Source organism: Erinaceus europaeus, chromosome 7 (assembly GCF_950295315.1).
Source record: "Erinaceus europaeus chromosome 7, mEriEur2.1, whole genome shotgun sequence".
Taxonomy (NCBI): Eukaryota; Metazoa; Chordata; class Mammalia; order Eulipotyphla; family Erinaceidae; genus Erinaceus; species Erinaceus europaeus.
Window position 1 is genome coordinate 129666890 of NC_080168.1, and position 26914 is coordinate 129693803.

At 44.9% G+C, this 26914-nt stretch overlaps 1 protein-coding gene across 1 annotated transcript in view; it reads left to right on the forward strand.

Annotated features, from left to right (window-relative positions):
• The window catches only part of CFAP54 (cilia and flagella associated protein 54), a 373056-nt gene that overhangs the window by 318183 nt on the left and 27959 nt on the right, over positions 1-26914 (forward strand). Inside the window, exons 64-66 of the mRNA XM_060195585.1 lie at positions 4636-4806; positions 7549-7655; positions 10990-11131. Coding sequence (XP_060051568.1) covers positions 4636-4806; positions 7549-7655; positions 10990-11131 — 420 coding nt within the window. The remainder of the gene's footprint in view (positions 1-4635; positions 4807-7548; positions 7656-10989; positions 11132-26914) is intronic.

The window sequence follows — 26914 nt, forward strand, 5'->3', positions numbered from 1 at the left end:
GGTAGTAGATAATAAATTTCCTTTAAATCTTTATTGAGCAGAGGAGTGTGATGATTGACAATAAATTATGGTTTTTAAAAAATGACCGCAAGGCACAATAGGAAATATTTAAGAATTCAGAAGCCCCCCCCAGAATTGGAATAATATTGGAATAATTGGAATAATATTGGAATAATATCGAGGGTATTCCAGATTGCACCCCCTTTCTCTTCCTCAGATGCTATAATATAGATTTGTACCTAATCTTCATCATTCTGTTTCCTGCTCACGTTCTAATTCATTGGAAAAATATTTTAAAAAGAATAAAACAATTTCCTTTGAGATTAAAAATCACCCATCTTTACAAGTAATAGAATTGGTGTAGGGTACTGTTATGTTTGGGGGGTAGGTTTTCTTTTTAAAGTCATTATAGGCGTTCTTTAAAAACCTATGGAGCCACAGTCCCCTAAAAAATCTTTTCTCATGACAGAATGAAAGACATTCACTCCCTGAAGGTCATTCCCAAGAAGAAACAGCAGAACTACACAAAGCCAAGCCCAGACCCCCACCATTACACACACACCATTTCCCCAGTCAAGTGACTGTCTCCCAGTGAGAGAAAGGAATAGCTGTAGAAATAGCCCCCTTAGAAGGAAACAGTTAGGAAGGGGTGGGCTCCCACTCATGGTGCTCTGGCCTGGCCCACCCTTGAGGAATACTGCCAGGGGGTCAGGTGTCTCAGGTGTTTGGGAGAAGGGAGTCAAGGATAAGAAACCTGGCAAGTAGTGATTTAATGCCACCAGGGTTGCCATGAGGGCTTGGTGCCTCCACCATGAATCCTCTGTCCTGGCAGCCATGTTTTCCCTTTAATTTTTTTTAAAAATATCTTTCTTTATTGGATAGAGACAACCAGAAATCAAGAGGGAAGGGGAAGGAGAGAGAAATAGAGAGGTCTGTAATACTGCTTTACCATTCCCAGAGGTTTCCCCTGCAGATGGGAGCCCGGGGCTTGAACCCAGGTCCTGGCTCATTGTTAAGTGTGTTCAACCTGGTGTGTCACCACTTGACTCCCTTTTTTTTCCCCATTTACAAAAGAAGATTTTCTTGGTTTGATAGGACGGTGAGAAATTGCAAGGTGAGGGGAGACTGAGAGGGAGAGACAGAGAGACGCCTCCAGTATTGGCTTCCCTGCTCCTGAAGGTGACCCCCTGCAGGTGACCTGTGTGCTCAGCCAGGTGCAGCTTGGAACCACCCTTGCCGAGAAGTAGTTTTAATGGGGATATCCTTCTGGCTTTTATTTGGAAGGGCTTAGAAGCGACTATTTGATTTCCTAAGTTCTGTTCTGAAAGGAGGTGTGCTGGAAGATTTTTAACATTCAGAGCAGTCTATCATTGCCCAGTTCCTAAGGCCTAGAGATTCTAAAAATATACCATCATTAATATACTGTAAAAACATGTAGAACATAAGAAAAAAACAATGGCAGCAGTGTTACCTTAGAGTGTCTATATATATAACCACTCTCCAGGAGAATCAGTTGTGCTGATCACTGTGCTTGCCTGACAGGTGCAAACGAAAATCCACACTCTCCACCATTACACCCCTACAGTCACATGCTTATTTCACTGGGGTAGACAGCTAATAATCATAAAGCCGTTTGGATATTTAAAAAGAAACTCCAAACTTGGCTGAGTTTCTCTTCTTTTCTTTCCCTTCTCTTCCCTTCCTTTCCCTTCCCTTCCCTTCCCTTCCCTTCCCTTCCCTTCCCTTCCCTTCCCTTCCCTTCCCTTTCTAGCTGTTTTTTGCTATCAGATTATCACTGGGGCTCAGTTCCTGCACAATGAATCCACTGCTCCTAATGGTCATTTATTATTATTATTGTTACTATTATTATTATTATTATTATTATTATTACGAGGAAAATTGAGAGGGGAAGAGGAGAGAGAGAGAAAGGGAGACTCTTGAAGCCCTGCTTTACTGGTCATAAAGCTTCCCCCTTGCAGGTGGGTTGTAGGGATTTGAACCCAGATCCTTGCACATAGCAACATATGCACTCAACCAGGTGTGCCACCACCCAGCCCCACCTGGATGATTTTTATAGAAACATTTTGTGCCACTAATCATTCAGAGTGTATCTCCACTCAAACTTTTCCAGTAATACGACACTTAAACTCTCTCCATCCCCACCCCCAAAGCCAAGTAAAAGCCCTTCCAGAATTAAAGTCACCATGTGTTATGTTTGTTGCTTGTTGTTTGTTTGAGTCTGTGTGATGTCAAGTCTGTTGAAGCTTTGTGATGAATGAACAGAGATGCTAAACAAACTCTGTTCAGCACCACCCCCAACACTACCAACATCAAAATGATATGATTAAAATTGTGTACAATGCTGAATTCTTCATGTGGAAGCTGTGTGCAGATGACAATCTGTGTGTGCTCAAGTATCTGACTAGTGCAAAGTGATTTGTTGTTTATAGCATTATGGCCAACACATACGTTGTTTGAGAGTAAGATCTGTCTTAATTTGCATATGACACTGCAAAAAAAAGGTTGTTGAATAAATGGGCAATAACTTGTCACCACACCCCCTGCATATTCACCAGGGGCTAAACCAGGAAAAAAAAAAAAGCAGTGTCTAGATCCATGATGACCTTGAGACTGAACTGACAGTCTAGACACTTCCTTTCCTAGCTCTTCATTCTAGGACACTCACCAAGTTCTGGCAAATATGTCGTTTCATTCCTTTCAAAGAACAAATCAGAAATACTCCATGGATAGTCCAGTAATTAGCACATTTAATGAATCCCATTAGCAAAGAGATATTATGTTTTGTACAAAGATAATGGAAAGTTAAATACCTATGTTATATTGACATCTATTGTTACCGTTGTGAGTCCATCATGCTAATTAAACTGCATATATTGAAACAGATCTTTTTTTTTTCTTTTTCCTTTTAGCAACTTATCTAATTTGAAATATTTGCAAAAATAGTCTTGAGAACCTCTGAAGGGCTCTGAGAAATTAAAAATAATTTTAAACCAGCCATTTGCCTGGTATTTTGGGAGACTCTTTGGCATAAAATTGTTCTCAGCTAAGTACTTTAAATATTACTTAGCAGGCATAATCTTGCTTACTGTGTGTTTCAGCCATAGTGCTTGCCAGTGAGAGTTCTTGCTTGTAAGATTCATTTGGTGAATCTCTACCTCTACATGTTTTTGAAAAAATTTCACCTTTAGTAATACCTTTCAGTCAACACAATATTTTTCTTTTATCAGCAGACAACTTGAAAGGTCAATGTCTCTGCTTCTTTTTTATTTTAGTTTGAAGGCTTACACTGACAGTCTTCTATCTTGAACAGGCTCAGAAATAACAGAAGACACTAAGCCTCAGAGAAACACCAGACACTTCTCTCTTCCCCTTGGTTCCCAAACCTTGAGACAACTTGGATGTCAAACTTCTTAATAGACTGGCTTCTCCGCTATCATGCTTTGGCATAGCCAGAAGTTAATTTTGAAAAAAAAATTTTAAAAACTAGTTTATACTCCAGAGAAGAAGGTCCTTCATAGACTTGAGACGTGATCAGCATTGCTGTGTATCTGGCTGGTCGGTCCGTTGTTGGCAGTGGTAGTTAACAATCATGCTTTGGTTTCTTAGTTACCTTAAATAGCTAAATCAATAACTGATGAACTCGCCATCGCACTCCATAGATCTTCTTTCATACAAACTCCTAATTTAGTGAACAAGTTCTGTAAGAATTTTTTTAAAAAGTATTTAAGAGGAATTTGTTGGTATGCTTCTAATTCTGCTTCTAAAAATCCCTTCTGTTTCATGGGTTTAATCCCCCCTGCTTAACACTGTGTTCTATTTACATAATCACTGTTAACTAAGCACCGCCCTGCCTGCAGGGCATTGGTTTAATCCCCACTGGTTCATGATGTCTTTTTACTCCGCCCCCTCTCCTTGTCACACCCTGATTTGCACTAGTCTTTTTTCACTCCACCCTCTCTACTTCACATCCTGTTCCCACCCTACTTGGCAAGTATATATATATATAAGGACAGGGTTGTGATTATAGTTTAGTTTAGATGGCTTAGATTGTGCTGCGTTCTGCATGAATAAAGACTGAAATGCGTACCACCCAACCATGAGTCCCTGGTTCCCTGTCTCCCGCCCGTGAAACTCAGCCCAGCGTAATGGCGCCCTGAACAGGGACTGGCAGGAAATGAAGACAAAGGCTTTTAGTCTTTGAGAGTAAGATCTGTCTTAATTTGCGTATGACACTGCAAAAAGGCTGTTGAAAAATGGGCACTAACTTGTCACCACACCCCCTGCATATTCACCAGGGGCTAAACCAGGAAAAAAAAAAAAGCAGTGTCTAGATCCATGATGACCTTGAGACTGAACTGACAGCCTAGACACTTCCTTTCCTAGCTCTTCATTCCAGGATACTCCCAAGTGGGAGACATGTGTTGTGTCTACTGAGCTTTGAAGTTTTCCCTACAGGAGAGGAAAGTGTGGAGCAATTTTAAGACCAACAGCTAGAAAACAAGGTGTAGACAATTCACAGAGATTTTGCCAGTGTGGTCAGTACTGAGTGGATATTTTAAATCTTAAATGAACTCAGTGTCAGCATTCATAGCGATGATTCTGTCTGTTCCCTAGGTATGCCATGACAGTTCTAGCCACTCCGTTTTGTCACTGAAGCTGCTTGGCAGCCCATCAAGCAGAGTTGAGGTGTCATCAGATAAGGCAATACACGCTTTGAACAAAGAACTCTGCTTTCAGTGGTACATCCCTCCCCTGGAAAGACCTTCAAAGGAGACAGAACCCATGGTATGTCATATAATCTCAAAGCAAAGTCTAACGTTGGTCTATGAATTGTAACTGATCCATTCTAACCCGAAAAGCAGAGAGCATTCTCTTCATCAGTATAGAATCTAGACTGTCTAGCGTAATAAATTGGAAACTACCAAGTCCTGAGAAAGTCCAGTTTGAGTTGGGTCATCTTGTAGGGAAAATTCTCATGCATTACCAGCATAGTCTTTTTTCTATTATACCACTTTGCTAAAAATTTATGTCACGAGGCTTTTCCTGTAACGGTATGGTTTCATGATTTATTTATTTTTTCCTCCAGGGTTATCACTTGGACTCCTCCACACTGTAAATCTACTGCTCCTGGATGCCTTTTTTTTTTTATTTTATTGGACAGGACAGAGAGAAATTGAGAGGGGGATGGGGAAGATAAAGAGGGAGAGAGGCAAATAGACACCCACAGACCTGCTTTGATGCTCGTGAAGCATTCTCCCTGCAGGTGGGGAGCTGGGGGCTCGAAGCTGGATCCTTGTGCAGGTCCTTGCACTTCATACTGTATGCAGTTAACTGGGTGTGCTACCGCCCATCCCTCATGATTTTAAAGTCTTTTAACGTTAACTGACTTTGTACTGTTAAGTCAATCTTGTATTCCTGAGAGAGACTTAACTTGGTCACATGTATTAATTCCCCTGATTTCAGTTTGTTAATGGTTTATATTGGATGTTTTTTTTTTTTGTCACCATTTTAAAGTGATACCAGATGGACCAGCAAGATAGTTCACCCAGGAAGGTGCCTGCTCTATAATGTCTGCAGGTCTGGCGCCCACTCCATGGGGAGGGAGCCTCAGTGCTGTTGCGTTTTTTTCCCTTCTCATCTCTCATTCTCTTTTTATGTCTATCTTAAAAATAGCCCAGAACAGTAAAACACAACTGACAAACGTAAATCAAAAAATAAAAATAAGTCATACTAGACTATAAGCTTTCTTTCCATAATGACCTCAGATAACTTTTTTGTTCTTGATATTTTCTCTTTGAGAAAATGTCAGGTTAATGATAATTCTCAGTAGTTAGGGTAGTTTTTAGCAGCAGTATTAGTGAACTCAGTATAGAGTGGGTATCAGTTCTGATGGGACCACTGTTGTAATAGTTAGTGCCCATGTAAAACCAGGCATTAAGTATTTTGACTTTTAATTTTTTTTAGAGAACATTGGGAAATTTTCTACTTCTTCTGGAGTCAGGTTTATTTAGGTTGCTTTTTCTTGGTATTTTTCCCCTCTTTATTTAAAACTCTTATCATGTGTCCATCTATAGGTCAGATCTAGCTGAAGAGAATCTGCAGAGTCAGTACTTTCTGTTCTGTCACCATTAGCATTCTATGGTTCAGGTGACAGGCAGAGGGAGAGAGGGGAAGGCATTCCCATGAGTTTTTATTATTTATTTTTTCACTGAAAAACAGCCAATAACTATTAAGTTTTCATGATGATTTTCTCTTTGACTTCTGGACCATTTCAACATGTTTCTTAAGTGTCAAACTATTGGGGAGTTTTCTTGTTATCTTTAGTTCTTTATCTCTAGATCATGTTATTTTGTGTTAATAAAAAAAAAACTGCCTTATTGGTATTTGTTAAAACTGACATTTTTTTTCTCCAGGAATATATTTTTGGTATAAACATTTCAATGATTTTAAAGAAGAATGTGAATTCCTCAGTTGTTAAATCATTGTCACATATGTCTGTGTCATACAGGTCAGTTTGGTTGGCCATGACCAGGTTGTCTGTACTCTGGCAGGTTTTTTGTTGTAAGTCCTTTATATGCTAAGAGAAGCACATCTGGATGTCTCCCTTGCTCAGTCACAGTGCAGTTACAGGACTGGCACAAACTCCGGAGCAACTGCGACATAGAGTTCATCTTCTTGATGACTTGAGCACAGTATCGATGTCAAGTGACATCAGTAAAAATGATTTAAAATATGTTTTGCTTGCGATTACTAGGAAATTGTCTTCTCATTATTTTCACAGTGTATAGTTTTTCAACTTGTCTTTTTTTATACTTGTGTTTTAAGTGTGGTTTCTATAGAAGATTTGCACAGGAATATTTTTAATGCAGTCTGACCGTGTTTTATTTGAGACATCACATAGTGACACATCTGGGAGATTACACACTTGATCATGTGTGTGGACCCGGGTTCAAGCAGCAAAGCAGGGCTCTGGGTGTCTGTCTTTCTCTCCCTCTCCCCTCTCCCCATCTCCCCATCTCCTTTTAATTTCCCTCTATCCTATCTAGTAAAAATTAGAAAGAAAAAAAAAAAAAACGGGGCAACTGGCCACCGCCGGGAGCAGTGGGTTTGTAGTGCAGGCACTGAGTACCAGTGGTCACCCTGGAGGCCGACAAGCAGAGTTGTCTGCATTCCCACACCTGAGCAGAACTGGCTGGCATTCGTCTTTCACCTCCTTAGCTGCGTCCTGAAGCACCGTGTATATATTTAGAACGCACTGCCGAGAGCCTTCAAGGGCTGCGATTTGATTTAATTGCTACCGGATATGTCACTGTTCAAAAGTAACTGTTGCGCCAGAAAGCCTCATCTCATAACTTTTGCACAGTTCTTATTCCTATCATTTTCCTTAAAGTGAATGGGGGGGGGGATCTCATTTTTTTTCTCTTCCAAAGAAGAACTCTTAAAACATTTACTGATGTTTTGATGCTGTGCTTCTGAGGCCAAGTGTAATTTTTGTCACATTTCACATGCCTTTTAATTTTCTTACAGGTCTTATTGTTGTATGCTTATAACACAAAGCCAGTGAAGATTTTGGATGTTAAATCTACTGCTTACAAAGACATATGCATTGGTTCTTTCTGGGTCCCACTGAAAAGGCAAGTAAACAGGCATCTCTAACAACTCTCTGCTGATACTTTCTGTAAGAATTGGCGGGGGGGACGGTGCTTCAGTTATATGCAAGGTAAATCGCACTTTTAGGAAGATTTTCCTTTCCCTTATAGGAATGTGACATGCTCGTGGTTACAGGCACTGCAGGGCAGACAATATAATGATAATGCAAAAGGATGTTCATGCCTGAGACTCAGGTTCAATCCCTGGTACCACTATAAGCTAGAGCTGAGCAGTGCCCCGGTAAAAATAAAAATGAAAAAACAAACCACCAGCTCTGACTCCTGCTTGCTTTGGTTCAAAGGCCGGCTGTGCAACCTGACTTCCTTTGTCACCTTGGGCAGAGTGCTTACTCTACTGGGCCTCAGTCTCCTCATCTGTAACATGGGAACAACAGCAATAATAATATCTAGGGTTGTTGGAGCAACAGGTCCTAACATCTCATAAAGATTATAGAGTCAGAGGGCCAGGTGGTGGTGCACCTGGTTGAGTGCTCACATTACCGTGTGCAAGGGCACAGGTTCAACCCCCCACACCCCACCTGCAGGGAGGAAGCTTCACAAGTGGTGAAGTGGGGCTCCTGGCTCTCTCCCTCTCTATCTCCCCCTCCCCTCTCAGTTCCTCTCTGTCTCTATCCAATAATGAATAAATAAGTAAACGTTGAAGAAAAGATTACAGAGCCTAGAAGGATGTTGTCTGTGCTATATTTTCCTGTTAAACAACAATGACAATGCGTCAGCACCGCCACCTTCCTGTGTCACCTTCCTGGGCATCCAGCAATACTTTGTTTTGCCTTCCAGGTCAGAAGTCACTGCCTGTCAGCCCACTTGTTTTCCTCCCACCCTTCTTCATCACAGTGCCCTCCTCTCTCTCTCTCTCTCTCTCTCTCTCTCTCCCTCCCTCCCTCTCTCCCTCCCTCCCTCCCACCTTCGCTCCTTCTCTCCCTCCCTCTTTCTGCCTCCCTTCCACCCTCTCTCCATCCTCCATCACCTCCCTGTTCCCCTTTTATTACATTCCTTTATTTTCAAAGCTTTTTGATTGCTTAGCTAATTTAGTTACAATCACATTGTTTATTGCCCTTGGAAGCTCACCCTCTCTTCCTCGGGTTGTAAAATGGAAATGATGCCTCCTCTGCCATCCTTTGGGGTTATTGTCAGGATCAGGTCAGACAGTGTGTGGGGACTTGGAAAGACTGGAGACATGGGCAAATGTCAAATCTCATTACCAGCTCCTGCTCCCGTCCTGTCAGCTCTGCCCTGTGAGCTCCTAGTAAGTGCTTAGTGAGCAGAGGCATGGTGCTCTCGCTCCTTCCCTGGAGAATCTCACTCACGCTCCGTGATTTTCATTTTGAAAACTTCTTGGCCTTGCCATGAAAGAGAATAAAACAAGAGATGCTTCAAGAGCTGCCAGACTTTCAATTATTCAGTCAATTTTCTTTTTTTTTTTCTTTTCTTTTCAGTGAAGCGCAAGACAATCTAGACACGGGTCATAGACCAGCACAACTAACCAAGGGACTTAAGAAATTATCCAGACCCATGGCAGGATTTCTTTTCCCCAAAACCACACGATGAAAGAGATTACGATGTCTGTTGCATACAGTGCAATAAGTGATGACATTTATTCGTTTCCCGCCCCCACAAAAATATACTCAGTCTGACTGTATTTATGGTCGACGGTGGGATTAATCCTGTCACTGAGACCACCACAGAAGAGGGTCTTGTACTTTGTTTTTTCTTGCCTCCAGGGTTATTGCTGGGACTCAGTGCCAGCACTACGAATTCACTGCTCCTGGTGGCCTTTTTTGTTTTCATTTTATTGATTAGGACAGAATGAAATTGAGAGGGGGAGGGGAGAGAGAGGAAGAGGGAGAGGGAAAGACAGACAGCCTGTAGACCTGCTTCACTATTTGTGAAGCTGCCTCCTGCAGGTGGGGAGCCGGGGACTCGAAGCCGTGTTCTTGCACCTCATACTGTGTGTGCTTAGCCAGATGCGCCACCACCCGGCCCCAGTGTTGTACCTTTTCATCTGGCCTGTCTTTGTATGAGAGAAAGCTCACTTTGCGCCTTGACTTGTGTGCCATCTAGGGCCAAGCAACCCTCACCACAGGAAATAGATCATTTACACACCCAAGGTGGCCTTCCTTGAGGGTTTTTTTTTTTTTTTTTTTTTTTTTGCCTCCAGGGTTATTGCTGGGCTCAGTGCCTGCACCAAAAATCCGCTGCTCCTGGAGGCTATTTTTTTCCCCTTTTGTTGCCCTTGTTGTTTTATCTTTGTTGTGGTTATTATTGCTGTTGTTGCATAGGACAGAGAGAAATGGAGAGAGGAGGGGAAGACAGAGAGGGGGAGAGGAAGACGGACACCTGCAGACCTGCTTCACCGCTTTTGGAGTGACCCCCCTGCAGGTGGAGAGCCGGGGGCTCAAACCGGGATCCCTACGCGGGTTCTTGCGCTTTGCACCATGTAAGCTTAACCCGCTGTGCTACCGCTCGGCCCCCTCCTTGAGTTTTTTATGAGGGCCAAGGTAAACTCAATCTGGGGAAATTGCACTTAGAGAACTGACATCCCTCTGCATGTGTCTGAAGCCAGTGTGTTCTCTGAGACTAAGTGCTTCTTCACGCCCCCACCTCCGCCGCCTTTCCCAGGTGAGACTCCAAGCTCACACTGCATCCTGGAGTCACTGAGAGACATATCTGGGGTCACTGACCTCCTGCAAGGGCTTCCAACGTATTCCATCTCTGACTCCACTCACCAGCTGCTATTTGCGTCTTGAATGTCTGTTGGCCACAGACTTATGGCTGTGGAAGCCTGTGTCCTCTGTTCACCTCGCTGCCTTTTGAAGTCCTTCTTCTCTGCATGGTCTGCCACCCCTGAACACTGCACTGTTGTGGGCTCACTGACTGGCCTTTCAGAGCTGTTGCTGACTTACTGTGGTGCCGCCCTCAGCCTGACAGACCCTCGTAGCATGGCACTAAGATGTGCGAAAAACCTTTGTGGATGGTGTGTAGAGTTCCTTTGCCCATCCACTTTCTTTACTTTCATCCTGGGCAGTATTTTATATGTATATATTTCCTTTATTGTGTGCTCACCAGTGTGCAGTTATGTGTCTATTGAATGTATAATCAATCATATGCCCTGGAGAAATTGTGTCTTGGCTCTTGTTTCTCTAATAAAGCAATGATTATATCCATGATGCTTGGCACTGCCAGAAATCTAAGTGTTTAATAGCTGAGAACTTGTTTTGGACACATTACTGATTCTATAAACTAATGTATGTTTTTCTTAACTTCTTAAATAAACTAATATGTATCTGTTATTTTATAGAGTTATTTCAATTCATGAGAGACTATCTAACCTTGCACAAATAGCTGAAATTACATTGCTACCCAACCCTGAAATTACTTCAAATGAAAATATCAATGAAACAGTAGAAACGGACAAGAACTCAATAGATCAAGAAATGGGGGTAAGTATGAAGTAATGGGAAATAACATTGCTATTATAGGGTAAAAGTCGTTATGCGCAATTATTCAAATACATTTTTTTCTTCTTTAAAGTAGAGTTATATTGAACATTGACTTTTCTTGAACTCAGACAAACTCAGCAGAACTAAACTTGAATTTGTAGTTCTCTTGCGCAGAATCGCAGTATTCCCTCTTTTTAGGGTGTCAAGTATGAGGCAGCCTCTGGACGCATAACTGGTGCTTTCTCATAAGCTCTTCTAAGCAAACCAACTCATTGCAGGGAAGCCATGGGGATAGACCCCCAACTCCAAGAAGATAAAATGCTCTGCAGCTTTACAATATTACTCTACTTTTTGGTCTCTTTATGACTTAAGTAATAAGTGAGATTAAAGTAGAAAATATGTATATTCCAGACTTCTTTTATACACATGTATTTTTTCCAGACAGGCAAGAAATAGGTGTCTTTATACGTATTTCTCTCACTACACCAGTGAGTGTCTTTGTGACGGATGGTGTCTGTCCTTTTCCTTCTTCCCTGACTTCTAGATCCATTGAGTTTGGGATACAGAAGATGTGTACGTAGAGATTAAAAAAAAAAAAAATGTCAGCATAGTCACCAATAAAGCTGATTAGCGAGTATGACTCGATAACTTGTCTATGGTCACATGAGTCCATTAGACCAAAAACAACCAAAAACAAATACCCCAAACCCTAAAAACAAGTCTCTCTTTCACCCTTGAGCTAGCCAAGTCTGCCCCCTGGTCACACTGTTGTCCACACACCTGTGTGACCCAGTTCCCACACTCCTTTCTGCTCCTCTCCATCCAGGTCTGCTTCACTGAGGAGCAGAAACTAATAAGCAGGAATTTACGTCCAGAGCCACAAAGACTACCTAGAAGGGGGTTCCCATGCTTCTTTGCTTTGCCCAAACTCACCAATCGGACAGGTTCCCCTGGCGGTGACTCTGTGAAGGGTGAGAAGGGTATGAAGCAGATGGGCAGTACCACCCCGTCAGGGTGTGTCTTACCTCTTGAGGAAGTGAGAGACACGGGGAATGGACCCATTTTCCCCTAGCCACTAGCTTTGTGAATTTATGTGAGTACATTCACCTAGTTTCCTGTGTGTGTGTGCACACCAGCGCGTGCGTGAGTGATGGATTGACCGATGGATTGACTGAGGCCCTTTTTAGAATCCAGAGGATGTAAAAGGAAGCACAAAGGGCCAGTCTCTTCTCCGGCTCAGGCTATACCCCCGCTCTGCAGAGGCCAGCACTTCCTAGTCTGCCACCTATCTCGTTTGCCATTGACTTTCACATGTACAGATACTGTACGGTATCAGTCAGGAAAAGCGGAGTGTAGAGCCCAACCTCCTGGACACTGCTCCGCCTTCCCCTTCCAGGCTTCCACGGTGGAGGCACAGCCTCCCACAAATGGAGCGAGGGCGGCAGGTGGGGAGACACACGGTGGGCTCGGATCTCCCGTCGTGGAGGATGCCGCACCCCCAGCATCCTGCTGACCATAGAAGCAACGCTGTGCTGACCCCTCCTCCTTAGGCCTGGGAAGAGGAAGGCTGCAAATGTGTTGACGATACCCAGGAGTTATTCCTGCTTTGTATCTTGCATCAGTTTTTGATGATGTTTGTTGATTTTATCATGGCTTATAAAGATGTAGTTTGCAGGGCCTGCCGGGGTGGTGGTACACCCAGCTAAGCACACGTACTATCATGTGCAAGGACCTGGGTTCAAGCCCTAGCTCCCCACCTCTGGAGGGGGCTCTTTTTTCACACCTGGTGAAGCAGGTGTGCATGTTTCTGTCTTTCTCTCTCCCTCTCCTGCTCTCAGTTTCTCTCTGTCCTGTGAATAGAATAGGGGAGTAGGGAAAATGGCTGCCAGGAGCAGTGGGCTTGGAGTGCCTGCACTGAGCCCAGTGATGAGCCCGGAGGCAAAAAACTGGATGAGATCTAGTTGACTGATGCTTCTTTCCCGACTGTTGTTTTCCTCTTCTCATCTAAATAGATTTTTCTACATTTTTTTCCTCTTTTGATTAGTGATTTAACAATTTATTTACATAACTATAAACGAGTAGGGGTGTAATTCCACACCTTTCCCACCACAAGAGTTCTGTTTCCCCCTCCCCTCACTGGACACTGCTGTAGTTCTCCCGAGACCACGGACGTGGGTTGACTTTATCTGTCTGCAGCTATGTCTATATTCTTGCTCATTTTTTTTACAGCCCTACCATCACTTCCTTTCTAGGTCACACTTAACCCTAACCCTATTAATACTTCCGAGCATCCTTCCTTTTTCCTCTTCTCTCTCAGGTAAGAGAAACAGTGCTAGCGTGGGGGCGCACCTGGTTGAGCGCACACGTCAAAGTGTGCAAGGACCCGGGTTTGAGTCCCCGGTCCCCACCTGCAGGGGGAAAGCTTTGCGAGTAGGGAAGCAAGGGCTGCAGGTGTCTCTCTGCCTCTCTGTATCTCCTCCTCCTCTCTCTATTTCTGGCTCTTTCTACCCTATAAATCAATAAATAACAATTTTAAGAAGGCCTGCTTATTTAAGAGAGAGAGAGAAAGAGAATTGGGCCTGGCTTCTTCAAGTGTTTCCCGGACTCGCCTCCCTTTCAGTGATCCCATCTAAAGAGCGTCTAGTTAAGTCAGTGTTCAGTGCCACCCGAATCCATTCCAGTAAATGCACAGACAGCAACACCTAGCAATGTATTGTGGGGGTTTTCCTCTCTTGCATAAGGTTTGATTTCCCTTAACGTTTTTTCTCATGATCGCATGATATCTGTAGTGGGCCCATTCACAGATATTTAATCAAGCATCAGTATCTATCAGATACAGATTTTCATGGCTGCACATCAGGGCTGTAGTCTCAGGAGTACGTTAGGTGGCTTCATCAGAGTGTCGAAATCCTCGAGGAAACACTCACGAAAGACATGTCTCTGATATCTGATTACTGTAAAAAATGGCGACTAATCCCTAGCACTGCAAAAACGGTATCATCTGTTTTCCATCTACACCATGCCTCGGCCTCGCGTGAGCTTAATGTGCAGCTTGGCGATACGAGAATCCGGCATGAAGCCCAGCCAGTCTATCTTGGCGTTACTCTCGATCGCACTCTGTCATTTCACAAACATCTCATAAAAACTGCAGCAAAGGTGGGCGCGAGGAATCACATCATTGCAAGACTGGCCAGCTCCTCATGGGGTGCAAGCGCTTCCACACTACGATCATCCTCTCTGGCATTATGCTATTCCACTGCAGAATACTGTGCCCCAGGATGGTTCCGTAGCCCCCATGTCCACTTGGTCGATTCCAAATTATATTCCTCCATGAGGATCATTTCTGGAACCATCTATTTCACCCGGTTCCATGGCTGCCAGTTCTTAGCAACATCGCCCCACCAGATATTCGTCGGGATGCGGCATCATCTAAGTTCATTTCCCACGTCTACGCTCGACCGGACCTGCCAATATACGCGGAGATCATCGCCCACCCTGTCCAACGCTTGACATCTCGTCACCCAATCTGGTCCCCTACGCCTACACTGAACTTCTCTGTTCCAGTCTCTTGGAAACAGAGCTGGCAGTCAGCTGAGGTCAAGAACAAACACCTCATCACAGACCCCTGCGAGCGTCAACCCGGCTTTGACCTGGCACGTTATGACTGGGCCCTCCTCCATCGCTATCGAACAGGCCATGGCCGGTGTGCCGCTATGTTCCATCGCTGGGGAGCCAGAGACGACCCGAACTGCCCCTGCGGCTCCAGACAGACTATGACCCACAGAGTCAACGACTGCCACCTCTCCAGATTCAAAGGAGGTCTCGAAACTCGACATCAGGCTCCACCTGACGTTGTGAACTGGCTACGGAAGAAGGGCAGACGCTAGAAGAAGAATCAGAGTGTCATCAGGCAAAGTGAGAGTGTGCTGCCTCCCCTGCCCTGGCCTGTGCTGCGCATGGCCTGCGTTTGTGTCATCTGTCTCTGTCTGCAGCACTGCCAGAACTGTCACATGGTGGTAATGTCTAGGTTTCCTTTTTCCTCTCTGGAAGACCCCAGCTTCCTGTTTTCGTTGAAGACTGGTTGCCCCCACTGCCTGCAGTTCTAATTCTGGGCCTTACCCATGATCTTCTCCTGGTTGAATTCTCTTTCTCTCTCTCTCTTAAGTTTTGTTTTTTAGTCTTTATTTACTTATTGGATAAAAACAGTCAAAAATTGAGAGGCAAGGGGGAGATAGAGAGAGAGAGAGAGAGAAAGAGACACGTGCAGCCTTGCTTCACCACTTGCAAAGCTTTCTTTCCCCCCCTGCTCATGGGGGCCAGGGGCTCGAACCCAGGTCCTTGAGTATTGTAGCATGTGTGCTCCACCAGGTGCACCACACGAGACCTTGCTGGCTGAATTCTCCATCACTTCTGTTTGTATTTTCCGGAATATTTTAGGATTTTCCCTGTATTTTTGGTCTCCTGCATCTTTTTCTCTTAAGTCACTTCCTACGAAGTTAATATTCAATTAGTTGCCAAACCCAAAACACTTTTAATTCTTAAGAAGATGGTTGGAGGTCCAGGACATAGCTCACTTGGTAGAGCATGCCTGGTCAAATGTAAGGCCCTAGGTTCAAGCCCTGGCACCACATGGAAGCACCACAGAACCAGGGAAAGTCCCAGAAATGGCAGAACAGTGTTGTGGTATCTCTTCCCTCTTGTTATTCCCCTTCTTTACTTTAAATTAATAACAATAATAATAATAACAATTAGCCTAAGAGTGGTGTGCAGGGCCCTAATTCTCCTTCACCTCATCTGTGCATTCTGGTTATTTGAACATGTACAGGTGGTAGTTCAGAGTCTACTTGCTGCCATTTTCTTCTTATTTTTTAAAGTTTTTTCCCCTTGTTGTTTTATGTTTGCTGTGGTTATTATTATTGTTATTGATGTTGTTGTTGGATAGAACAGAGAGACATAGAGAGAGGAGGGGAAGACAAGAGAGGGGGAGAGAAAGACAGACACCTGCAGACCTGCTTCACCACCTGTGAAGCGATTCCCCTGCAGGCGGGGAGCCGGGGCTCAAACCGGGATCCTTATGCGGGTCCCTGCGCTTCACGCCACGTGCGCTCAACCCGCTGCGCCACGGCCCGGCCCCTTTGTCTGAGCCCCTTTGTCTTTCTGGCTTAGCCTGTGTTGGCCAGAGAATGCCACCCATAATCAGTCCCGTCACCTGTCCTGGTGCTGGTTAATCTCTCAGCCATATCTGCAGACCTGCGTCAGCACTGCCGCAGTGTCCTGTGTGCAGGCGGGAAGCGGGGACTCGAGCCTGGGCCCTTGTGCACTCAAATGCTTGCGCCAGCACCTGGCCGCCTCCTCTGTATGTTTTTAAGCACCTAGAATGTGCTGAAGTTAGGCTCATGTTTGTGGAGCTGCTCTTAGCCGGAGAAGTAGCCTCCTGGTTTCGAGAGTCTCCCCTGGGTGGTCCGGTGGAGGCATCAGGCTTCTCACCGGGACCAGGCATCTCGGCAGAGGTGTTGCCTGTGTGTGTGGACATTTCAGGGCTGAGTGGACGCACTTCAGCTTGGGTGGAGGAAGGACTCTGGAAGACTTGCCTTGCCTCAGCTAAGTCTGCTGGCTGCTTCTGTGCAGCCCAGAATGGTGTGAACTGGGTAGAACAAACTACCTCCCACCCTGCTGTGCTCCTCTGAAACTCCAGATTGGTTCTCTTCTCCAACTTAGAAAGGGTCTCTCTAGCTCTCAGTAGGCTATTTTTAGGTATGCTCCACTTCTGTTAGTTCGGTACATTAGAGAATGTCACCTAGCTGAAGAGAAAACATTTGTGTAGATGAACTGACAAATTAGTTCACAGCACTGGGAGGCTGGGGAATAAAAGTAACACTGAGAGCTTTCCCCCCCCAGAATACTAACCAGCAGTTAATAAAACAAAAACAGCTAGGTCCCACATTATATAAATAAATCCTACTGACTACCTCTGCCGGTTCATCGTCATGACAACCTTCACTTGGAGCTAATTAGAAGCTAACTAGGACACTTGCAATCAATTCTGGTCTTGAATTGGACAGGGGCTTTATAACCTTTATAATTTAATATATTTATTTTCATCAGAGAATAGATTTTTTTTCTGTGGGTTATTGAATTTAAGGGCCTAGGAAATGCACCTATGCATGATATTGTCTTTCTCAACCCTTTCATTTACTTTTTCTCTCCCCTTTCTCGAAATCCCCATGGCCTGAAACAAGCCAAGAACCTCAGAACACAGATATTAATTTAAAACGTATCAGGAGGGCTTCATAACAGGTGTTCCAAACATTTCTTGCCTGAAAACCTTGTTCTTTTGCTAAAATGAGTAACACGGGCTCGGAATCACTGAGTCATTTGGACCTGTCAGTCACAAGCTTGGCCCTACCGCCAGAGGTCTAGGTGCCTAAAAGCATACGAACGAGGGGGCCTGGCGTGGCGCACCTGGCCGAACGCTGTACACATTGCATTGCCGTATGCAAGGATGCAGATTCAAGGCCCTGCTCCTCACCTGCAAGCAGGATCTTCAGAAGCGGTGAAGCAAGTCTGCAGGTGTCTGTTTTTCTTTCTCCCTCTCTACCTCCCCTCTCTTCTCAATTTTTCTCTGTCCTATCAAATAAAATACAAAGAAAGAAAGGAAATATTGCTGCCAGGAGCAATGTATTTGTTGTGCTGGCACTGAGCCTCAGTGATAACCCTGAAAATTAAGAAGGAAAGGAAAGGAGAGAGAGGAAGGAGGGGGGAGAGGAAAGAAAAGCATCTAAAAGATGCAAACAAGGGGGCCAGGCAGTGGCACAGTGGATCAAGCACACATAGTACAAAGTGCAAGGACCCGTGCGAAAATCCCTCTTCAAGTCCCTGGCTCGCCACCTGCAAGGAGGTCGCTTTATAAGCAGCGGAGCAGCCCTGCAGGTGTCTGTCTCTCCCTTCCCCTCTCTATCTTCCCCTCCCCTCTCAGCTTCTTTCTGTCCTATCCAAAATGTAAAAAAAAAAAAGGCCTTAGGAGCAATGCAGGCACTGAGCCTCAGCAATAACCCTGGAGGGAAAAAAAAAAAAAAAAAGCAAACAATTCTGATTTCAAGACACAGGCATCTCGGAGAACAGTAGTATATGCTGGGAAAAATCCACGTCTCCTCAGCTTGACTCACAAGCAGTTATGGGGCTGCCCAAGGCTATGAAGTTACCTAAAGTTCTGACCTATGATGAAAGCAGAGTGCAGTGGACATTTGTGTTAGCTAACAAACTGTCTTTGTGAAAATATGCATATTAGTTTCCAGACTTGGAAAATAAAGACATCCACAACTCAGTTTAACCAGGCCCCTGACACTGTGGGTGGGTGGGCATATGGACATCAGTATCCAGGTGCCACTCAGCACAGCTCAACCTCCTGTGGTCCACTTGCAGCCTGTCGCTGATTGTCAAATCTGATGTCCAGAATCCCTGAAAATCAGCGAAATTTGATGTTCTTCATAAGGAAATACAGGAGACAGCAGTAGTGTAGAGGACTTGAATGCAAAAGTCCCAGGTTAGGGTCCAGGTGGTGGCACACCTGGCTAAGCGTGCACGTTACAGTGCACAAGGACCCAGGTTCAAGCCCCTGGTCCCCACCTGCAGGGGAATAGCTTCACAACTGGTGTAGCAGGGGCTGCAGGTGTCTCTATGTTTCTCTCCTTTTCTGTCTCCCTCTCCCCTCTCAATTTCTCTCTGTCTCATTCCAATAATAAAAACACTTTTTAAAAAATGTTTATTTATAAAAAGGAAACACTGACAAAAACCAGATATATAAGAGGGGTACAACTCCACACAATTCCCACCACCAGAGCTCTCCTTATCCCATCCCCTCCCCTGATAGCTTTCCTAGTCTTTATCCCTCTGGGAGTATGGACCCAGGGTCATTGTGGGATGCAGAAGGGGGAAGGTCTGGCTTCTGTAATTGCTTCCCCGCTGAACATGGGCATTGACAGGTGGATCCATACTCCCAGCCTGTCTCTCTCTTTCCCTAGTGGGGTGGGTCTCTGGGGAAGCTGGGCTCTAGGACATATTGGTGGGGTCGTCTGCCCAAGGAGTTCTGGCTGGCATCATAGTAACATCTGGAACCTAGTGGCTGAAAGAAGAGTTGACATATAAAGCCAAACAAATTGTTGACTAATCATGAACCTAAAGGCTGGAATAGTGCAGATGTAGATTTGGGGGGGGTCTCTGTTTATAGATAGCTAGTAGGCCTATTTTAGTTATATTCCAAAGAGCCCATGACTATACTAGTTTTATTTTCCCTGAGGCTGACGATAACTTTGATCCATTTCAGTTTAGGGAATATATATGTGTGTGTGTGTGTGTGTGTGTGTGTGTGTGTGTGTGTGTGTGTGTGTGTGTGTATTTTTTTTTAAAGAAGTCCCAGGTTCAATTCCCAGCACCACCAACTTTAGAGGGGAAGCATGTTGCTGTGGCTCAAAAGGGAGGAGAAGAACCTCTCAGAGGTCATCATTTCATAATTCACAGCACAATCTTCTTTTGCATTTTTCCCACTACTGATTTTATTCTTAGTATCTCTCTGACATCCACAGCGACTTTTCAGCCTCCATCTCATTTAACTTAAACTTGTAACGTGTCCCTCCCTCCAGCTCAGCCCACATGGTGTTCTGTTTCTGTTTCCCTTCCCATTCTGACACAGCTTTTCATCGCGTCATTCAGCTGGGTCTCACTGACCTCTTGCAGTTTTCTTGTTTCTCACCACTGTCAGGACTCTTCCTCATACAGGAACTTTGGGTCACGGAGTCCTTTTTTCTCGGTGTTGGGCCTGTTGATACACATTGTTGTGATTTGTTCATTCTTTGTAGACTTTCCTGTTTAGAGCAGTGAATTATACCGCTCCTGGCAGACTCTCTTTTTATTAGTTCAATATCAGACAGAGAGAGGCCAAGGAGGAGGGAGAGGGCAGAGACACTGCAGTGCCACTTTGCCACTGTGAAGCTCCTCTCCCTGTGCATGGCATTCTCATGTGCTGCTGGGAACATAAACCCAAGTCTTTGTGTATGGTAAAGTGTGCACTCTACTAGGTGAGCTGTCTCCCCGCTCCCGTTATTCAAATCACACACACACACACACACACACACACACACACTGTATATATAGTGTGTGTGTTTGATATATATACAGTGTGTGTATGTGTGTGTGTGTTTGCTGAGAAAGCTGAACTAGGTTTTCTAATCACTTTCGTAGCTCCGTTTCCTATAGTACCTACAGACTGAACGAAGCCGTTTTCCCCTTGCACCCCCAAGTGTCCAGTGCGCATACAGTTTTATCCGGGCACCTTCCAGTGCGTGTGCATGCTTGGCGGGAAATCCTTTGCTCAGGGGCCTTAACATTTTCTCTCCGACACCCAGCCCAGTAACTGAAGCACGGCACGTCTTCAGCACTGACTGGTGAAACTGCTGGTTGGGGAGGGAACTATGGAGAGCAAATCCGTCCAGACCGAGACTCCAGCCAGTCAGTGAAACTGTTGCTGTGGTTGTAGCAGGTGTAGAGTAGGTGTGATGCAAGATGGAGCTGAAAGACGGACTTGACTGTCTCTTCTCTGATCTCACTGCGTAGCCTCTCCTAGTCCCCCAGCAGACCAGGGCTTTGTTCTGTTTTGATTTTTAATCACTTTCTGGATAAAGACAGAAATTAAGAGAGGAGAGGGAGATAGAGGGGGGGGAGAGAGAGAGAGAGGGAGAGAGAGACCTGCAGCCCTGCTTCACCATTCATGAAGTGTTGTATTTAACCTAAAACAAAATGAGGTTAGGCTGGTGGCTGCTGCGGTGGCCTGTAGAAGGATTCACAGGGAGCTGGGAACGGGTTTAAACAATACACGGTTTATTAGGGTGAAACAGGTAAAAGGCAAAATAAGCACTTAGCAAAATAAGCACTTAGCATCAAGAGTTAAGTGTACGCTAGGTCCATAAAGTCTGAGTGTAGTCATCAAAAGTAGAGTCCCATATGATAAACAATGATCAGCTCTGGTAAAGGTTGCTCATGGCTTGAGAGGGGTCTAAAAGTTTACCGGTCAGCAGAGTCACACGTGTGCAGTTCCCAGGAGAAGTAGCCATGGCGGATGGATGCCTGGAGCACCTCTGCCGAGAGGCATCTAACCAGGAGAAGAAGCCGCAGCCAAAGAGAGCGAGAGTTCCGGCGGCTGACTTTTTTTTTTTAATTTCTTTTTTTTTAAATTTTTTATTTAAGAAAGGATTAGTGAACAAAAACATAAGGTAGGAGGGGTACAACTCCACACAATTCCCAACACCCAATCCCCATAACCCACCCCCTCCCATGGTAGCTTTCCCATTCTCTAGTCCTCTGGGAGCATGGACCCAGGGTCGTTGAGGGTTGCAGAAGGTAGAAGGTCTGACTTCTGTAATTGCTTCCCCGCTAAACATGGGCGTTGACTGGTCGGTCCATACTCCCAGTCTGCCTCTCTCTTTCCCTAGTAAGGTGTGTCTCTGGGGAAGCTGAGCTCCAGGACACATAGGTGGGGTCTTCAATCCAGGGAAGCCTAGCCAGCATCCTGGTGGCATCTGGAACCTGGTGATGGAAAAGAGAGTTAACATATGAAGCCAAACAAATTGTTGAGCAATCATGGATCCCAAGCTTGGAATAGTGGAGAGGAAGTGTTAGGGAGGTACTCATTGCAAACTCTAGTGTACTTCTGCTTTCAGGTATATATTTTGCAGTAGTTTATGGATGCGTGTGCACATAAGCTCTCTCTCACGGAAACTGGTGTATATCTAGATTATGGGACTTTGTTAGAAAGTGAACTACCTGAGATGAAATTAGAGTGTACTATAAAAGGAAAGGTCTCACCCGAGTAATGAAGTTGAAGGGTTGTCATTCCACACGTGAAGTCTCTGGATACAGTCTGAAGTGAAGCATGTTGAGGTGGCAATCGTTGCTTTGGTTAGGTTGTGATCGGCGGATGCAATATTATTTGGTTTGGATTGGGAGATGCATACGGGAAAGTGGGCCCTATCCAAGGGTTCTAGGACTGGGGGAAGTAGGGGCTCTATAGTGAAGATGTGAGGTTCCTGCTGTCTTAGGGTTCAAAAAGACAATCGATAGTTAATATTATCATCACATTATTTGTTAATTGGGTTAACTTTGAAAAGTCCCTTTGTTATGGTTTGCTGTACAGTACCCAGTATCTTGTATATAGCTGTGCTATTGGATGCTTCTAATCTACTTGGTCTAGGCTTTTGAGAGAGTCCGCATATCAAATACACAGCCTATATATTAAAAAGATTCAGTTTGTCTTTTGAGAAACTTTGAGACATACAATTGATTTCCCCCTCTTATATTAATTAACTACTGATTTATATGTCTACATTTTGCTAGGAGTGTACATAAACACCATTCCCACCACCAAAGGACTGTGACCCATCCCTCCCGCCCACTCCCACCCCCCACTGGCCCAGGAAGCTGCATGTCTACCCCTCACCACTGGGTTTTTACTTTGGTGCCCTACTTACAATTTGATCAGGTCCTGCTTTTAGTTTCCCTTTCAGATCTTCTTAGTCAGCTTCTGTTGATGAGTGGGATCATCCCATACTCATCTTTATCTTTCTGACTTAGTTCACTTAACATAATTCCTTCTAGCTCTGTCCAAGATGGGTCAGAGAAGGTGGGTTCATTGTTCTTGATAGCTGCATAGTATTCTCAGCCACTCATCTGTTGTTGGGCACCTGGGTTGCTTCCAGGTTTTAGCTATTATGAATTGTGCTGCTATGAACATAGGAGTACACACCTCTTTTTGGTTGGGTGTTATGGAGTCCTTGGGGTATAACCCCAGGAGAGGAATTACTGGGTCATATGGAAGGTCCATGTCTAGCCTTGTGAGAGTTTTCCAGACTGCTCTCCACAGAGGCTGTACCAATTTACATTCCCACCAGCAATGCAAAATGGTTCCTCTGTCCCCACATCCTCTCCAGCATTTGTTGCTGCTGTCCTTTTTGATGTATGCCATTCTTACAGGAGTGAGGTGGTATCTTAGTGTTGTCTTTATTTGCATTTTCTGACAATCAGTGACCTAGAGCAGTTTTTCATATGTTTGTTAGCCTTTTGGATCTCCTCTGTGGTGAATGTTTTGTTCATTTCCTCTGCCCATTTTTGGATGGGGTCATTTGCTTTTTTGCGGCTAAGTTTGCTGAGCTCTTTATTTTGGTGATTAGTTTCTTGTCTGATGTCTGGCATGTGAAGATCTTCTCCCATTCTGTGAGGGGTCTCTCTGTTTGTTTAATAGTTTCTTTGGATGTGCAGAAGCTTTTCAATTTGATGTAGTCCCATTGGTTTGTTTCTGCTTTAGTCTTCCTTGCAATTGGGTTTGATTCATCAAAGATGTCCTTGAGGTGTAGGTGGGAAAGTGTTTTACCAATGTTTTCCTCTAAGTATTTGATTGTTTCTGGTCTGACATCTAGGTCTTTGATCCATTTGGAGTTGATTTTTGTTTCTGGTGAGATAAAGTGGTTCAATTTCATTCTTCTGCATGTTTCAACCCAGTTTTCCCAGCACCATTTATTGAAGAGAGCCTCCTTTTTCCATTTAATCCTTTGGGCCCCCTTATCAAAGATTAGATGCCCATAGGTGTTGGGATTTACTTCTGGGCTTTCAATTCTGTTCCACTGGTCTGTGTGCCTATTTTTGTTCCAGTACCATGCTGTTTTGATGATGATGGCTTTATAATATAGTTTAATGTCTGGGAGTGTGATGCCTCCATTTCTGTTTCTTTTCCTTAAGATGGTTTTGGCAATTCTAGGTGTTTTCAGGTTCCAGATAAATGATTGTAGTGTTTGTTCTATTCTCTTAAAGAAGCTTGGTGGAACTTTGATGGGTATTGCATTAAATTTGTATTTGGCTCTGGGGAGAATATTCATTTTGATGATATTTATTCTTCCAATCTATGAGCATGGGATATCTTTCCATTTCTTGGTATCAGTTTCTATCTCCTTGAGTAGCAACTCATAGTTTTCAGTATACAAGTCTTTCACTTCTTTGGTCAACTTTATTCCTAGGTATTTGATTGATTTTGCTGAAACAGTAAATGGGAGTGATTTCTGGATGTCTTCTTCTTCAGATTTAGTGTTTGCATAAAGAAATGCCACTGATTTTTGTACATTGATTTTGTAGCCTGATACCTTGCTATATTGCCTAATAACTTCCAGTAATTTTCTACTGGATTCTTTAGGTCTTTCTATGTATACTATCATATCATCTGCAAATAGTGAGAGCTTGACTTCTTCCCTTCCAATCTGTATTCCTTTGATTTCTTTCTCTTGCCTGATTGCTACGGCAAGAACTTCCAATACTATGTTGAAGAGTAATGGTGACAGTGGACAGCCCTGTCTAGTCCCCGATCTGAGGGGGAATGCTTTCAGCTTCTGTCCATTGAGTATGATGTTGGCTGTAGGTTTGCTATATATAGACTCCACTATCTTGAGGAATTTCCCATCTATTCCCATTTTTTGTAGAGTTTTGAGCATGAATGGGTGTTGGCCGGCAGCTGACTTTTAAGTCTCTTCAGCCTCCCCACAATGCTTTGCACGCCAACACAGTCTGGATCCACCCACAGTCCCCCATGAGCCTGTGCAGACCACTGCACACCACTGCCAAGGCTGACGTCAGCACTGTGTCTGGACACAGTGCTTTCCCACAATGGAGCTTCCTCCCTGCCAGTGGGGCCCAGGCCCTTGAAACTGGGTCCTTGAGCTTGGCAAGTGTGTGCGCTCAACCAGACGCACCACCACCAGGCGCCTCCGGGAGGGAGTTTCACTGGGGCATCTTTCCAGTTTGTTCCCCTTCTGTTTCCCCTCCGAGGCACTTGGGGTGCACCCACAGTACTGGCTGAGTTGGTTCCGCAGGGAAGGGCGGAGCGCAGGGTGCAGGCGAAATGGGTCCGTGCCTGGAAAGGCCCACATGGGCCCTTCTGCCGTAGGCCGAGATGATCCCTGGCGACTGCTGACGGGAGGCTGAGGAAGGCAGGGGCTTGAAGGACACAGAGGAATGCAGGGAGCTTCTCTTCCCCAGTCACTGGTGGTGGTTGCAACTAAGTCAGGGCTGACCTTGTTATTTTTGAAGTCATGGAGGAGGCCATCCATCATAAAAATCAATCCAGGCCCCTTTTCTGAAAAAGAAAAAAAAATAGCACAGACGGAGCAAGGGTCACTGTGTGCCCTCCCGGCCCCTGGCCCCGAGGTGCTAGCCCAGGGTGGCTTTCCCCCCTGGGAATGAACTCAGCCCCTTCCTTGTCCTTCATTTCAGTCCGAGTGAGGTCACAGGAGGCCTCTCAGCCCATCGTGGCACCAGCCAATTTCTGGCACGCTGGCCTCGAAGACAGGCAGAGATGGGGCAAGTTGTCGAGGCGAGCTCTCTGATAAACGTTGAGCCAGGCGAGAAAGGACATTTATCAGCTAGCCCCGCTGCCTTCATCCATCCTGTGGAACGACAGATAACATGCACAGTGCCATTTGCCTGGTAGCTCTTGATGAGATCGTGACACTAGCCCGTCACGGCTGTGATTGAAACCTTGCATTTAGTCCCGGGCATCTGATTAAAGCAGAGACGCAGACAAAGGTCCACGTGGCTTCGCGTTCCCCTCCCTCTAGTCCACACACAGGTGTGGAAAGGGTCTCCCTGGGGACCTGCGTAGCCTCCTCAGCACTGAGCGCTCATCCCTTTGGAGCCCCGGAAGCTGATCTTCTGGTCCTGATCCTTCCTTCTGGTTTCGTCTCTTCCCAAAGTGTCCCCCCCCCCCCCCCCCGTTGCTTACAGAACTGTGTCCAGCTGGAGTGTCCCTGTCTCCGTGCTGAGCCAGGGGAAATCCTATTTATCTGTCGAGGCTCAGACCATACGACCTTTTCCCCAGGAAGCCTGCCTTGCTCACCACACTTAGAATTAGTTTTGGCCGGCCACATCCAGGCCCCTGTATTATTTCATGACCACCCATGTTCTCATTACATTCCATTTAGTATGTTACTTAGTGGTGAATGAGTCTATGTTTTTTGGTTATTGTAAGCTACGGGGACTGTGTTTCTTCATTTTTGTGTTCCACAGCACCTAACATGATGCCTTAAATATATGTACATAGGTGTGTGTGTATATTTACACACGCACAGCCATTACTGGGGCTTCACCACTTTGGACTACTTTGTCAGATCAAAGAGAGAGACAGTGAGAGGGGAAGCAGGGAGGCTTCCCCCAGTGCAGTGGGGTCTGGGTTGGAAACGAGGTCATTCCTCCCCAGGTGAGCTATCTGGCCAGCCCTTGGATATGCTTGTTAAACGGAATTGAATTAGCTTTAGCTTTGGAATTCTGAAAATTTGATTTGTTCTGTGACTGTGCATTTATTAAAATTGTAAGTAGGATGTGGTCTAGGGCTGTGAGTTCAGTTGGTTTTTTATTTGAAGGCTTTGATCAGTTATATATGAAAAATGACTGTACTTCTGTCTTTGTGGATATTAGTACGTGTGTACATTTATAGCACCATGAAATAAATTGTTTCCAGATGCTGACAACACTGTGAAGTAAGTAAAGTTTATCTCTAACAGGCTTGTGTTCAAGATTCTTGAGTTGTAGGTAAAGAAAAGCGACTTACAGGAGTCGGGCAGTAGCGCAGTGGGTTAAGGACACATGGCACAAAACACAAGGACCAGCATAAGGATCCTGGTTCGAGCCCCTGGCTCCCCACCTGCAGGGGAGTCGCTTCACAGTTGGTGAAGCAGGTCTGCAGGTGTCTGTCTT